General features: G+C 40.8%; 1 protein-coding gene across 3 annotated transcripts in view; it reads left to right on the top strand.

The window, feature by feature from the left end:
- chchd3a (coiled-coil-helix-coiled-coil-helix domain containing 3a) overlaps positions 1 to 3,338 on the top strand; it is a 187,615-nt gene extending 184,277 nt beyond the window's left edge. For all 3 annotated transcript variants that reach the window (XM_069907812.1, XM_069907810.1, XM_069907811.1), the window contains one exon: positions 2,987 to 3,338. In XM_069907812.1, the coding sequence (XP_069763913.1) occupies positions 2,987 to 3,010 (24 nt within the window). In that variant the 3' untranslated portion in view covers positions 3,011 to 3,338. The remainder of the gene's footprint in view (positions 1 to 2,986) is intronic.
- Positions 3,339 to 15,112: the final 11,774 nt, after the last annotated feature.

Raw genomic sequence — 15,112 nt, 5'->3', positions numbered from 1 at the left:
TCTCAACCTCCCCTTCCCACTCAAATACCAATCACAGAGCATTGATGGCATAGGGATTACTTAAAATGGTACGTGAATCGAAAGAAAAAGGTTGAGGACCACTGTGTTAAATTGAGGTGTCTTCCGGCAGCTCATCTGTGCGTCGGTTCCCGAAATTTTCCAGGTGCCCTGTTCAACATTGCACCTTCAAACCAACATGAGCAAAAAAAATCAACCTAACGTATCATACAGCCTTTCATTTCCTGCTGTGGAACCATTACTGGGTGTGCCAATAACTTGCGGTGACTGCATCAGGAGTAATTCATTGGTTCAAGGCACTTCAGGAATCATGAGAAAAGAAGCAAGGCATTAGAAATGAAAGTTTTTTTGCTCTTTAATTACTTGCTTATCTTTGAAACATCTTGAGACATATTTGCTATTCTGAGACGAGCACTCCTTTCTTGATTTACAATTATCCATTTGTTCAGAATTCCTGAAATAGAGAGGCTCCTTTTGTCACCGTTCAAGGCCTTTGTCGAAATGTGTCAGATGAACCTTTAATCTTTTCATCTCCATGGACTATTTACTATCTGTAATCACCTTCAATTGGAAGATTTTAAATGTTGTCATTTTTATAATCTTTGTGTCTTCGGCAAAACCAGAAATTATTGCCTACCCTGAGTTGTCCATGAACATAGACCAGGTGAGAGTGGCAGACATCATTCATTGAAATGATTAGTGAACCAGAATAGTTTTACAGCAAAGTATTGTTGCCGTGCATCAATACAACTTAGATTTTTTTTTAAATTCAAGCTATTAATGATTTTAGGTTTGACAGTTTCTGACAAATGCAAGTATTTGAGCCCTGGATTGTTGGTCTAAGCCTCTGGACCAGTGGTTTCAACCTTTTTCCTTCCACTCACATACCACCTTAAGTAATCCCTTTCTAACCACAGAGCACCAAAGGCATCACTCTGTCATAACTACACTACTCGTCAATGTCATAATTGAAGTTGTGTTCTCAAAACTGAACCTACTTTATTCTTATTTTAAGAGCAGATAATGATGCAAATTTTGACGTGTACCTAATTCCAATAACTTTCTGTTCTTGATGTGTGAAGTGCAATTTTATTTTACTGAAAATGTACCATTACATAGTTTTGGAAGTGTGTGAATTAGTTTCAAGTTGATGAAAGGTTTTTGTCCAAGTTTTTTTTAATTTCCTATTTTTGTTTTCTGGTTCTTTGCAAAATACTCCAATCCCAGAACAGAAGAAAACATGAAGACCATTTAGCCCATGAATATTATCAGTTTTATGGATCTATTAGGATAATGCCACCTATCTGCAATCAATAGGAATTTAAGATGCAAGAGAATAGACAGGAAACCAATATCCAGTCATGCTCCATAACTAACAATTGCATTGTGTGCCTCTTGCTCTCATTTTTTCCTTTCTCACCACCATTTCTGCTGAGATTAATCAAATATTAGAGATTAATGGCAGTCAGCCCAATATTATGACACTATCCTTGAGTTGCACCATGTTGCTTTTAACTTATTTTTCACTACATTTCATGAGCAGGGTGGTGCAGTGGAAGCATGCTGAGCTAATAACCCATAGGTCGAGGACCAAAATCATCTTTTGCTCTTTCCCTTTGGCTGGGACGGAGAGCGTAGCAGATAGCACAATGCTGTTACAGCACCAGCGAACAGGGTTCGAACCTGGTGCTGTCTACAAGGAGTTTGTACGTTCTCCCCTTGTCTGCGTGTGTTTCCTCCCACCCTTCAAAACTTGATGGTTAATTGGGTGTAAAAATGTCTATCCAAAGTTGTCCTTCCAAACAAAAGTGGAGAAGGAAGTGGATTTCTCTCATGTGCCAGGAGATGGTGCACATTCACACATGGTCGTGACTGGACTTATATTCACACAAATGGACTACTGACCTGGAGACACTCATTTAAATTTGTTTAAACAATCATATAAAATATTGGCATCGGCAATGGTGACCGTGAGACGATGGGATTGTCGTAAAAAATCAATCATGTTCACAATTGTCCTTTACGGAGAGAAATCTGCCATCCTTTCCTGCTCTGTTGGATGTAGTTGATTCAGAAATGGCCTTGCAATTCCAGGGCAATTAGTGTTGGACAAGAACTGTTGGGGCACATTGCCAATTAGCTAAATGAGAACAATGAAAAGTTCATTAAGTTAATATATTATGTTTATTAGAATCTATTATCTTAATGGGAATACGGAAACTACATGATACCATACAGACTTGTGTAAAAGTCGATCTCCTGTAAAAGTCAACCCCCTATTTTTGGCCAAATTTTCTGGTATTTTCCATCCATTTCATGTAAAAGTCAACCCTAGTTCTTCCCAGGTAACAGATCAACAGTTGCAAGTGCCTGTACATAAATGTTACGATGAAGATGTGTATTTTTTTCAGTGTTTTGGTGTACAATTCATACAAATGCTAGGTTACAGATTCCTTAAGTTCATTATCGGCCAAGCACTTTAATTACTGGTAGTGTAATTCACGTGATTATCACAAAGTATATCACGCCACCATTTCTCATACAAGCTATATGGGTAGGAACACAGCCAGGCTGAAATTCATTAACATTATATTCCCTTATTATCAGTCAGAACCAGGTATATCATCCAATCATTCCTTTTATACAAATAAAAGAGCAAGTGCAGGAAAATATTTATTTTTTTATTACTTGGTAGGACGTGTGTTTTGATGCGCTGACTGGATTATTACTTTAATTCATTTATTTGTTCAGAAATCATTTGGACTTCTGCTTCTGATGCAGTATTTTGGATTCTAGTGTAAATTTCAGCCCCTCAAAAGTAATAGTCAACCCATAAATTTAGCATTAAAATATCGTCTGTAAAATTTGTCTTTTACACGAGTATGTAAAATATCTAGGAAAAAAATTACATAATTCACCTTAGTTAACCTGTTTTTTTAAATAAATATGTCTTGTTTCCTTACTTTAGAGCCTTCTGGGCAAAGGAGGTTGAAGTAGTCTCCTGTCTTATCAAAAAGCCCTCATTTCAACAACAGATCACCTTTCAGAAAAGAAACTCGACAAAAGCATCCGAATATTATGGGAAAGAGGAAACCAAAGAATGATTGTCACCACAGCAGCAGCAAGCACCCTGATTTAATTGGTGGGGAATGTGTTAAGAATGTCTCAACAACTTGCCAAGCTTCTAGTCCGAAATGTGTTCAGCTTTTCTGTAATTGTGCTGTCTCATGACATTATGTTGAAATTTTTTCTTTTGTTTAATATGAGGCCTTTGAAACATTCAAACAATAATGTAATTAAATCTCTTTCAAAGATCAAAATACACCTGACCTCTCCTAAGTTACTCAATTCTGTCTGAGGCTTTGATGTACAAAATGTCTTTTTATTTTGTGTACACATTACTTCAATTATTTTATATTTCTAAACCCCGTTGCTGAACAGTATTCCAGATATTGCTTGGTTTTTGAGCTATATTAGGATGAGTTCATTGCAGCTTGAGTCAGAAATGAGTTTTGCTTGAACTTGTGTTGTATGAAAAGAGGTAGCCAACTGGCCCTTACCCAGGCTATCCCTAATGGTAAGTTGATTATTTTCTGATCATTTCATTCAGGTTTATTTTAGCATCGATCCAAAGTGGTTTTAACTCAATGTTCAGGACTTCCATGATTGTGACTTGGAGTTATGATCTGTTCCTAACAAGATTTGGGAGAACATCATCTCCCGTGGAGTATCTCACTTCATTTAGTTACAATGCCTCAGATAGGATTCTGCCTCAGATTCAAACTGCAAATTCTGTATCACACAGGATCAATATGAAAGAAAAAGCCTATTCCATTCTGTGATCTTTAGAGGTACACAACACTGCCTCAGCTGAACAGTGACCATTCAGCTACTCCTCTGTTCTCCATATAAGGGGGATGTGTAAGGCAGTGGTTCCAAAACTTTTTTGGGCCGCCATCTCCACATCCCTAGCGCCCCCCCCACCCCCCCCCCCCCCCCCACCACTCCCACACGCAATAAACACACATCTCTTTCTTAGTATTAGGTCTCTTGCAAATTTAAAACAGCAACTAAGTTAATGCTATAAACAAGCATATGTATTTCACAAATAAAACAATTTATTTAGCAATGTGATAAAGTAAATTTACATCTCATCTGTAACGACATTGACTTCACAGTTTTCACACTATATTGCTTACACTTTTTTTGTTTGCTGAGCTACGGCCATATTTTATTCTGCAACAAAAAAATGTTATTTGTAAAAATCACGCCAAAATGCAACAGAAAAACCATAAGGAAATATAATAGGAATTAAATTACTAGGAAAAACACATGACAAAATACAAGTACGAATGTGAAACTAAAAAAATTAAATACAAGAACTACTTTACATTAGAAGTTACAGTTAGACGTAAATACAGGTATACCTTGTATAACATGATTTTAAACAGTGCAGATTTTGATATAACGTGGTCCCCATCGTGAGTCGGCAGTTACCGCCCCAGTGGTTTCATCCTGGGCAGTCACTGTCCTGGATGGTCAGTCACCATCCCCGGTCGTCACCATCGCAGACAGTCACTTTCCCGGGTGGTCAATTGCCGTCCAGAGGAGTCCCATCCCAGCCAGTCACCATCCCTGGCTGAAGATAACTTACAACACTTACAAACCTAGAGCCTTGGCCCCTGCAGATGTGAAAACGCGATGAGTCCCCACAGCATCTGATGTCTGATCTTACTGGGGTGTGGCGTGTGTCCTGTCCAGACCACATCACCAAGATACAAACAAGTGTTCGGACTGCTGCTTTTTTCCTGACTGCTCCCTTGGATCTTTCCAGCACCCCCAGAGGGAAGCACCGCCCACTTCGGGAATGACTGGTGCAAGGAGAGAGCTGGCTATGTGCTGCCATCCCAGTGTTCTGTGGACTGATGGTAACACATTTGTTTTAATATGTCCTTGCAAAATGTATTCCAGTTAATGGAAAGAACGAACTAATCACAAATGAGGTTCTGTGGCTGAAGAACACACAGGTGGTGAGCTGTTGGCAACTTGAGGTGAGGAACCCACGCAGGCTGTGAGCTGCTGTCGACTGCCATCAAAGGACTCACGCTGGGTTGCAGACTACTGGACACTGGCTCGAGACGAGCTGAAGGAATACCAGGTATTGGAACCAGGATGCAAGAGTGCCGAGAGCATGGAAAGTTTATTGATCATGTGGGAGGTTTGGATCTAGAGCTTGGGTTGCTAAAGGTTTGGACTGAACTCTGTGGGACCTGCAGCAGTGCTGGAGGTGAATCCTTGGACACTCAGTGACTCGGAGGGGACTCCCTTTTACTTCTCTGACTATGAGGCGCTTCAGACAATTTCTGCTGATGGTGAATCTGTCTGCCTTACGTCAGGCTAAAGCAAGTTCCGTGTAATATTGCTCTGTTTTTATTACATGACAATAAGGAATTTCTTTTTAAATTTAGACTTACAGCACAGTAACAGATCATTTTTGGCCAACGAGTGCATGCCGCCCACCCAATTTATACCCAATTAATCTACCCCCCCTCCCCCCCCCCCCCCGGTATGTTTCGAACAGTGGGAGGAAACCGGAGACCTTGGGGAAAACCAGTGCAGATCCAGGGAGAACGTACAAACTGCTAACAGAAGCGCGGGATTTGAACCCCAGTCCCAATTGTTGACGCTGTAAAGGCCTTGCTATGCCCAAATGTGCCATTTGAATCTTAAAAAGAGAAAAAAACAATTGGAGGCAAACAGCAATTAGAACATTTACTAATGGCCATCAACAAACTTGTGAAACATTTTAAAGACACATCAATAAAGAAGGAAGGGATGGCACATATAACAATAGGATGGCCAAAACATTAAATCATATTCCAGTTTAGGATTTAGCAGAGAGATGGACATGATAAATAAATAATGGAACAGACCCTTTGGCCCTCCATGTTGTGCTGACCTAGCAAAAAAGCATACTACACCCTTCCTACCTCATAACCCTCTATTTTTCTCTTATCCAAGTGCCTGTCTAAGAGTCTTAAATCCCCCAAATGTTTCAGTTTCCACCATCACCCCAAGCACCCAAAACTCTCTGTGCATTAAAAAAAAATAGCCCCTGATAAACTTTCCTCCTTTCACTTTGTACAGTTGCCCTCTGGTGTTTGCTATTTCTATCCTGGCAAAAAGGTGCTGGCTGTCCACCTTATCTATGCCACTTAGAAACATGTAGACCTATTAAGTCACCTCTCATCTTTCTTCACTCTTAAAAAAAACCTAATTCTGCTAACCTTGCTTTATAAGACTTCTTTTCCAATCCAGGCAACAGCTAGTAAATCTCTGCACTCTCCATGGCTTCCACATCTTTCTTATAATGAGGTGATCAGAACTGAACACAATACTCTTAAATGTGGTTTCACCAGAGATTTGTTGAGTTGCAACATGACGTCTCGACTCTTGAGCTCAATCGCCCAAATAACAAGCCTTCTTAACTATCCTACCTACCTGCGTGATCACCTTGAGAAAAGTATGGATTGGTCAAGTTTATTGTTATCTGATTGTGCAAGCACAACATGGCGAAACAGTATTTTCTGGTCCTCGATGCAAAACATGCAGGCATACAACCAGACATAACACACATACAGACAAACAATGCAAATGTAGAACAAGTATTTCATCTATATATATAAATATTGTTTTATACAAATGAGAATCTTAGATGGTAAGTGTGAGCAGTTCCTTTGGTCGTTCAGCATTTTCACTGCCTGTGGCAAGAAGATATTCCTTAGCCTGGTGGTGAGGGTTCTGATACTCCTTGACAGGAGCTACTGAAAGATGCCGTGGGCAGGGTGGAAGAGGTCCTAAATTATTTTGTGTGCCCTCTTCAGACAACAATCCCGCAAGATTACTTCAATTGGGGGGGAGGGAGACTCCAGTGATCCTCTCTACCACTCTTATGGTCCTGTGGATTGACATCTGATCCATTTCTCTGCAACAACTGTATCACACTATGATGTAGCTGGCCAGGATCCTCTCGATAGAGCTCCTATAGATGGTTGACATGATGGCCAGTAGCTTTGCCGCTTCAATTTTCTCAGGAATGCAGTCACTGTTGCCCCTTCCAAACAAGTGAGGAGATGTTGAATGTCCATGATAGGTCACTGGCTAAGTGAACTCCAAGGAATGTGGTCCTCCCCACTCTTACTTCTACAGAGTTGTTGATGTGTAGGGGAAGGTGGTCATTCCTGGTTCTGCTGAAGTCCATGATCATCTTCATTTTGTCCAAATTGAGAGTCAGGGTGTTACTCCTGCATCATTTCACGAGATTTTCCACCTCTTCTCTGTAGTGCGACTCATCATTGTTGCTAATGAGGCCAACAACTGTATGTCATCTGCAAACTTGATGATGCTGTTGGAGTTGGATCTGGCAATGGGTCAGTAGTGTGAATAGAAGCGGTCCTGAAGTGAACAGCCCTGAAGTGCGCCAGTCCTCAGCATGATGGTCTCGACATTCTGCTACTGACCCGGACAGACTGGTCTTTCCATTAGGAAGTCCAAGATCCATTTACAGGAAGGGGTGTTGATTCACAGCAAAGACCTCAAGATCCCTCTTCATCAACACTGTTAAGTATCTGATTGTTAATCTTGTACTCATCCTTAAGGTTTGACCTTCCAAAATGCATCACCTCACAGTTATCCTGATTGAACTCCATCTGCCACTTTTCTGCTCAACTCTGCATCCTGTCTATATCCTTTTGTGATCTACAACAACCTTCAGCTCCATCCACAACTCCACCAACCTTCATATCATCTGCAAATGAACTGACAGGGGCCACTGTACAGATCCCTGAGGAACTCCACTATTCACTGACCTCCAGGCAGAATACTTTCCGTCCACTGCTACTCTCTGCCTTCCACACAGCCAAGGTTCCAAGGATCCCATGCCTTGTGACTTTCTGACAAGTCATGGGGGATCTTGTCAAATGTGTTACTAAAATCCATAAAGACCACATCTACTTCCCTACCTCAATTTCATTTGTTACCTCCTCAAAAAACTCAATTAGGCTCATGAGGCATGATCTTCTCACAAAGCCATGCTGACTATCCTTGAATAGACTGCACTTCTCCAAATGCTCATAGACCCTATCCTTAAGAATCCTCTTCAATAGTTTGCACACCACTGAGGTAAGACTCACTGGTCTATAATTCCTAGGATTCTCCCCATTGCCTTTTTTTTTTAAATGAGATAAGGAAATAGAAGAAGTGAATATATTAAATAAGGTAATCAACTTAGAGGATGAAATCCTGGTCTTGCTGAATTGCATCCACACATTACAGAAAAGAGATAGCAAAGGCACTACTGCACATAATTAATTTGTCAGACGTGTGCTGTGTTAGAAGACTGATGGATAACTTAACACAGTTATTTAGTAAGGAAGATTGAACATGCCTGGGAAATTATAGACCAGTCAGCTTAATATCAGAAAGACAGAGTCTATATTAAAACGAAGAGCTTCTACAAATGACCAGTATTATAATGGAGGGTTTGCTTGGATTTCCAATGGGAAAATGTTGGATGACGAACCTTGCTGATTTTTTTTAAATGGAAACAGAGAAGATAAAGATAGTGCAGTAGATGTAATTTTGGTTTTTCCAAACCCTCTGTGATAGATTAATGAATATGGAGACAAGGGAAATAGAATGGACTGCTCAATGACTGCAAAGCAGAGCATGGGAGTAAAGAACAACTCTTCACAATGGAAGAAGGTGGATTGTGGTGTTCTATAGAGAGCAATGCTGACAACACTGGTGTTCCAATTCACGCTAATAATTTGTACTTTGGAATGAAATACACATTTCCCAACTGATGCCAAATTGTGGGTGGGTGGATAGTCAGTCCTGAGGAGGACTGGAACAAATTACAAAAGAAAAGCAAACCAAGAGACAATTGAAATTTAAGTCAATTAATACTAAATCTATTGATCTTTAGACTTTGTTTGTATATATTGGACTAGATTGTGCAGATGTTCTGTGCATAGAGAACATCTGGCTGCAGTGCACTCCTCAGCACATTCCTGTCTTCTGTGGTTCCACATTTCAGAGTGAAGTTGAGTACACAAGAGGTCAGACACGACATCTGACCAGCATTTGATTCCTGAATTCACTAGTAAATCCAGCAGCATCCTCTTACCAACCTGAACTGAGAGGCAAAACATCTGATCCTCAGTTATTTCTAGATATTGATCACATCCATGGAGACTGGCAAACATGAAAATTAGTTTCTTTTGAATTGGTATCAATATTTTATTTAATTTGTCTCTTACACTGGACAATGAAAATTTTGCTTGCTGAACGCTTTCACAAAAATCATCTTGGATTTTTCCTATCACATACTATTTTTAGATGACCTATTTTGTGATTTCCTGTAACATTTTAAGTCTACAAAGCCATGAAATGCAACATGACCTTGAAAATTCATTTTCTGCATTCGCATTTATTTGTGGAATTCGTTGCCACATACAGTTGTGGAGGCCCAATCTTTGGGGGAATTTAAGGAGGAGATTGATAGGTATCTAATTAGTCAGGGTATCAAGGGATATGGGGAAGAGGCCTGAATTTGGAACTAGATCTGAGAACTGTTTAGCTCAGGGTGGAGTTGTGGAGCACACTTGATGGGCTGAATGGCCTACTTCTGTTCCTTTATCTTGTGACTGTTTCCCTGCTGATCTTGGTGCAGTCAGTGACAAACATAGTGAAAGGTTTCACCAGGACATTGCGATCATGGAAAAGCAGTATCAGGGCAACTGGAATCCATCGATGCTGGCTGATTATTGTTGGACCGATGTGAGAGGCATCAGATGCTGAGTACAAATGAAAATCATCAGCAAAATATTTTTAGGTCAGTTGAACTAACACAATGTGTCAGCGTCATTATGCAATTAAACATGCTAAATTCAATAAAAGTTAATTTAATGTTTCTCCAACTTCCCACGTGATACAGCAAATATGAAATTATCTTTGTGTTCAGCTTGAAGTTGTCTATCATAATCACCATTTTTTTTAGGAAGCAAACCTTTTGAAAAATATTGTTCAATTTTATTTGTATAGAAGTGAATTTACTTTGAGGTTAATATTTATAAAATATCTCTGAACATGAGTGACACGGAATCAGTGAAAATGCCTCTGACAGCGAATTGTGTCATGAAGCTATTGGGGCACTCCATGGACAGGACCTAATTTAGCAGTGCCCAGGACGGCTCACCACCTGCAGCCAAAGCATTGAGTCTATTGGACTTAGGAGGCCAATTTGAGAAAGGATTCAGGAGTCCAGGGCAACCCAGTCCATTATAAACAGCATTATCTCCTTGGGAAGCCCCTCCGATTCAAGGATCACTTGCTGAATCCATTCCAGTTCTCTGGATTTTGAGGTGCTTCATGAGATTCATGTGTCACAGGAGTGGCAGAAAGCCCTCAAGTGCTATTTTGAGAGCTAATGCATTCCTTGCGCAGAATTTGTGTTAACTCCAGACACACTGAGTCAAGGATCTTGATACCACCCCCCCCCCCCCACCGAATGTTTATTTTCAATAGTTATGGCCCAGAGATTCTCACAATGAAGATGTTGGATTTTTTTTAAAGGTTTTGAGGGTATCCTTGAATCTTTTCCTCTGTCCATTTGATCATCTGTTTCTGTGACAGACCTGGGAATAGAAGGTCTCATTCAGGAGCCTGGTGTCAGGCACAAAATGATGTGGCTTTCCCAATTGATTATGTATAATCCTGACTTCATTACTGGGGACATTGGGCTTGGAAAGGATACTCTTAATAGAGACATGACTGATTCAATCTTGCTCTTACATCACAGTTGTTCTTCTGGAAACCTATCTAATGCATCTATCTTTGTGGTACTATTTCTCTGGTAAATATATTCCTTTTCGGTGAGAGGAATAAAACTGCACAAAGCCCAATATAATTGTGATAAGGCATCTTTAATCATGCAGTTTCCTGCTTTGCGGAAACTGCCAAAATGTTTGGCCTGGAAGTCAGCCTGAAGAAAACTGAGGTCCTCCATCAGCCAGCTCCCCACCATGATTACCAGCCCCCCCACATCTCCATCGGGCACACAAAACTCAAAACGGTCAACCAGTTTACCTATCTCGGCTGCACCATTTCATCAGATGCAAGGATCGACAATGAGATAGACAACAGACTCGCCAAGGCAAATAGCGCCTTTGGAAGACTACACAAAAGAGTCTGGAAAAACAACCAACTGAAAAACCTCACAAAGATAAGCGTATACAGAGCCGTTGTCATACCCACACTCCTGTTCGGCTCCGAATCATGGGTCCTCTACCGGCACCACCTACGGCTCCTAGAACGCTTCCACCAGCGTTGTCTCCGCTCCATCCTCAACATCCATTGGAGCGCTTACATCCCTAACGTCGAAGTACTCGAGATGGCAGAGGTCGACAGCATCGAGTCCACGCTGCTGAAGATCCAGCTGCGGTGGGTGGGTCACGTCTCCAGAATGGAGGACCATCGCCTTCCCAAGATCGTGTTATATGGCGAGCTCTCCACTGGCCACCGTGACAGAGGTGCACCAAAGAAAAGGTACAAGGACTGCCTAAAGAAATCTCTTGGTGCCTGCCACATTGACCACCGCCAGTGGGATGATATCGCCTCAAACCGTGCATCTTGGCGCCTCACAGTTTGGCGGGCAGCAACCTCCTTTGAAGAAGACCGCAGAGCCTACCTCACTGACAAAAGGCAAAGGAGGAAAAACCCAACACCCAACCCCAACCCACCAATTTTCCCCTGCAACCGCTGCAATCGTGTCTGCCTGTCCCGCATCGGACTTGTCAGCCACAAACGAGCCTGCAGCTGACGTGGACTTTTTACCCCCTCCATAAATCTTCGTCCGCGAAGCCAAGCCAAAGAAGAAAAGAATCATGTACTCAAATCCACTTATAATTAAGGCTAACTTGTATGTTGATTTTCATTATGTAATATCTTGGTGCCTTTGAAAACCAAAAATGCCCTAATCTCTCTGCATTTAAAAATCTATTGTTTTAATCTTATGCATTGGAGTGACCAGCATTCTTTCCATGTCATCATGTATCTGCCACATTCTTATTCACTCACTCGTATGATAGCATCAGGTCTATTGGATCTAGGAGGCCGGTTTGAGGAAGGATTCAGGAGTCCAGTCCAACCCAGTCCATTATAATCAGTATATCTTTTTGGGAAGCTCCTCAGGTTTCCCAAGAAACCTGAAGGGCCTCCCAAGATTTCTTGTCCAGCTTATTTCCCTTTCAAGCCCTTTTACAGCCTCTTCCCTACTTATAATCCCACCTAGTTTTGATTCAAGTACTGTCCTCCATGGTACTCTTCGCCTGCCGTCGTGAGAAAGATATTATTGCCATTCTTTGCTTTCTGTATTTTAGCCAGTTCTCAATCCATACCCGCATGTTACTCCCAGTTCCATGTTTTTGAATCTCATAGATAAATCTGTAGCCCCTTCCACACCTGCGTCCCACTAAATCGGCCATTCAATGTCCCGGGATAGCAATAGGGGTTTGGCTTTTCACACTGACCACTCCTAACTGGGACAGTGAATGCATTCACACTTGCAAGGAGCCATCCCACCCAGGGTTAGGACTGTTCTACCTTCTACCGGTGATGTCATGACATGTCGAGCAATGGTGGACCTGCACAATGATCAATGTATTATGATATATTTGAACAAAATTATTCATGCTTAATTATAACATAATTAAGCTAAATGTATAGCACAGTATGAGCTCTTCAACCCCTGTTGTTGTTGTGCCAACCTATATAAACCTTTATAAGGGACATGGGAATGCGCTAGCAATAGATAGAAATAGCGGACATTTTATACAGTGTGGGAAAGTTGGTAGCTCTATCGAATACAATTTGTACAGCATGGGAAAGATGATACCACTATGCATACAATTTATAAATACTGTGGGGGAAAAAGCAATGGTGGACCTACCCTCCCAGAATTCTGTGTGACAGAGAAAGGGCCGTGTGCACAGTTGCAGCCATTGAACACTCATGAAGGGGTTTCTCTGCTGCACGGCATTCCAGGAAGTCAGGTCCGCCATCACTTTTTCCCACGGTCTTTATAAATTGTGCACTATAGCGTTACCAACTTTCCCATGCTGTTTAAAAATTGTCTGCTATTGCTACTTATTTCCTCTCTCTCTCTCTCTCTCTCTCTCCCCCCCCCCTCCACCACTGTGAATTTCCCACAGCAGAGTTTATAATTTCATTTTAATCTTTTCTTCCTTCGCTCACGCAAAGAACTTGGGTCATTTCAATCCCACAATGCAATTGCCCATTCTACACTTGCCTGATCGCAACGCTGGCGTTGCAGACGCCAGGGATTGTTCTGGGGTTGAAGCCGTCATTCCCCGGCGTGAGATGATGTCATCTGATATCGGCGTTGAGACAATTTTCCTTTCTCACTAGACACTTTAAAGGCCAATTTGCTGTTAATTCCTGGGATCACTTGCAAGTGTGAAGGATAATTTAGTGAGAAGAGCCTTCAGAAAACCACATCCATTGTCTATTCAACAGGTCACACCCTCAATTATCTCTCAATAAATTCACTAAATGATTTCTCTTTAATAAATCTAGGCTAACGCTGCTTTGTCCTAGGTGTTACATCATGGTAGATTCCAGCATCTTCCCAGTAATAGGTGACAGGCAAAATCAGCGATACACATAAAGCAGCTGTTACATGGCATGTGGCTCTTTGATGTGCAGCTTGCTGCCCTTTAACACCTTTAATCTCTGTTTTGGAATATGAAATGTAATTATGCCAGAGTCTAATAATTATGCAGTTTCCCATTAATATACTGTTAACACTGCAGAAAAAAAAACTATTCGAATTCTTTAAACAATTACATGCATTCCTCTTGTGGACAATAGCACCCCATATTGAAAACAATAACAAAGTATGAAGATGTATGTAGATCGTTTAGAAATGTTTAGAAACCCCATTTTCTTTGTGTTCAGTAATGGAGGTTTGGATCTGCCAACGATTGGAACTGTGAGGCTACAGGCGAATCCACTCAGTGTCTCTGGAGAAACTCTCTTTTGCTTCTCTTTCTCCTATTATTAGGGACAAACATTGAAGTATATCATGTATATCATATTTTTCGTGTATGATTATGTGACAACAGAAAGAACCTTTGAACCTTTAAAATGCCTGCTCAATATGTAACAAATCCATTTTTATTTGCAAAACAAAAAAAAATCAAAGGTGAAAGACAACAGGCAAAATCAACGTACCCTACAAATGCTTTCTCAAGCCCAGAACCCGGCTTTAAGGAGTTTTTACATCTCAGAAGATGAGTGTACTTCTAACTGACATACAGGTAATTAAAGACATGCTCTAAATAAGTGATATAGCTATCTTTATTGCACCAAAATGCTATTTGGTTAAAATGTAGAAGGAATTTGCTGTGTTTGATAGCTTACAGTAGATTATGGATGATAGTAAATGAAAATCTCAAGAGTTAAAATGTTCATAGCCCCTTGCCTTCTCTCTCACCCTTCCTTTCTTAAGTAATGGGGTCACAATTGCTACCTCCAATCTCTGAGAATTCATCCAGACGCAATAGAGGTTTTGAAAATGATAAGAAGCAGAGAATCCATTATCTCTACAGCTGCTGCGTTCAAAACTCTGGGATGTAACTCAGAGGGTCATTCGATTTCTCTTTTTTAAAAAAAAAATAACTATTGCTCATCTTTAGTTTGGCTTGTTGGTTTTTATGAGGCTTCTGTGAAGATAGACACCAAGTATTTGTCTCACTGATTTTTCTTTTCACTGAGTTGAAGAAGCTCTGACGGTCCGTTTTTGTGTTTCTTGCCAGCTTACTCTTATACTGTATCTTCCTTCTCTTCATCAATTTCTTGATCTTCTTCTGAGTTCCAAAAAAATCCTTCTGATCCTCAGGCTTGGTGCTTCTTTTGGCAATTTGTTTACATATAAATAATCTTCCTTTTATTTAATGAAATCTTAAATGTCTTCGTCATCCATGGCTAGATCACAGTAGGTTCTTATGTATTT

The sequence above is a fragment of the Narcine bancroftii genome, chromosome 13 (assembly GCF_036971445.1).
Source record: "Narcine bancroftii isolate sNarBan1 chromosome 13, sNarBan1.hap1, whole genome shotgun sequence".
Lineage (NCBI taxonomy): Eukaryota > Metazoa > Chordata > Chondrichthyes > Torpediniformes > Narcinidae > Narcine > Narcine bancroftii.
The sequence above is the reverse complement of the archived record's forward strand: the minus strand, read 5'-3'. Positions and strand labels throughout refer to the sequence as shown.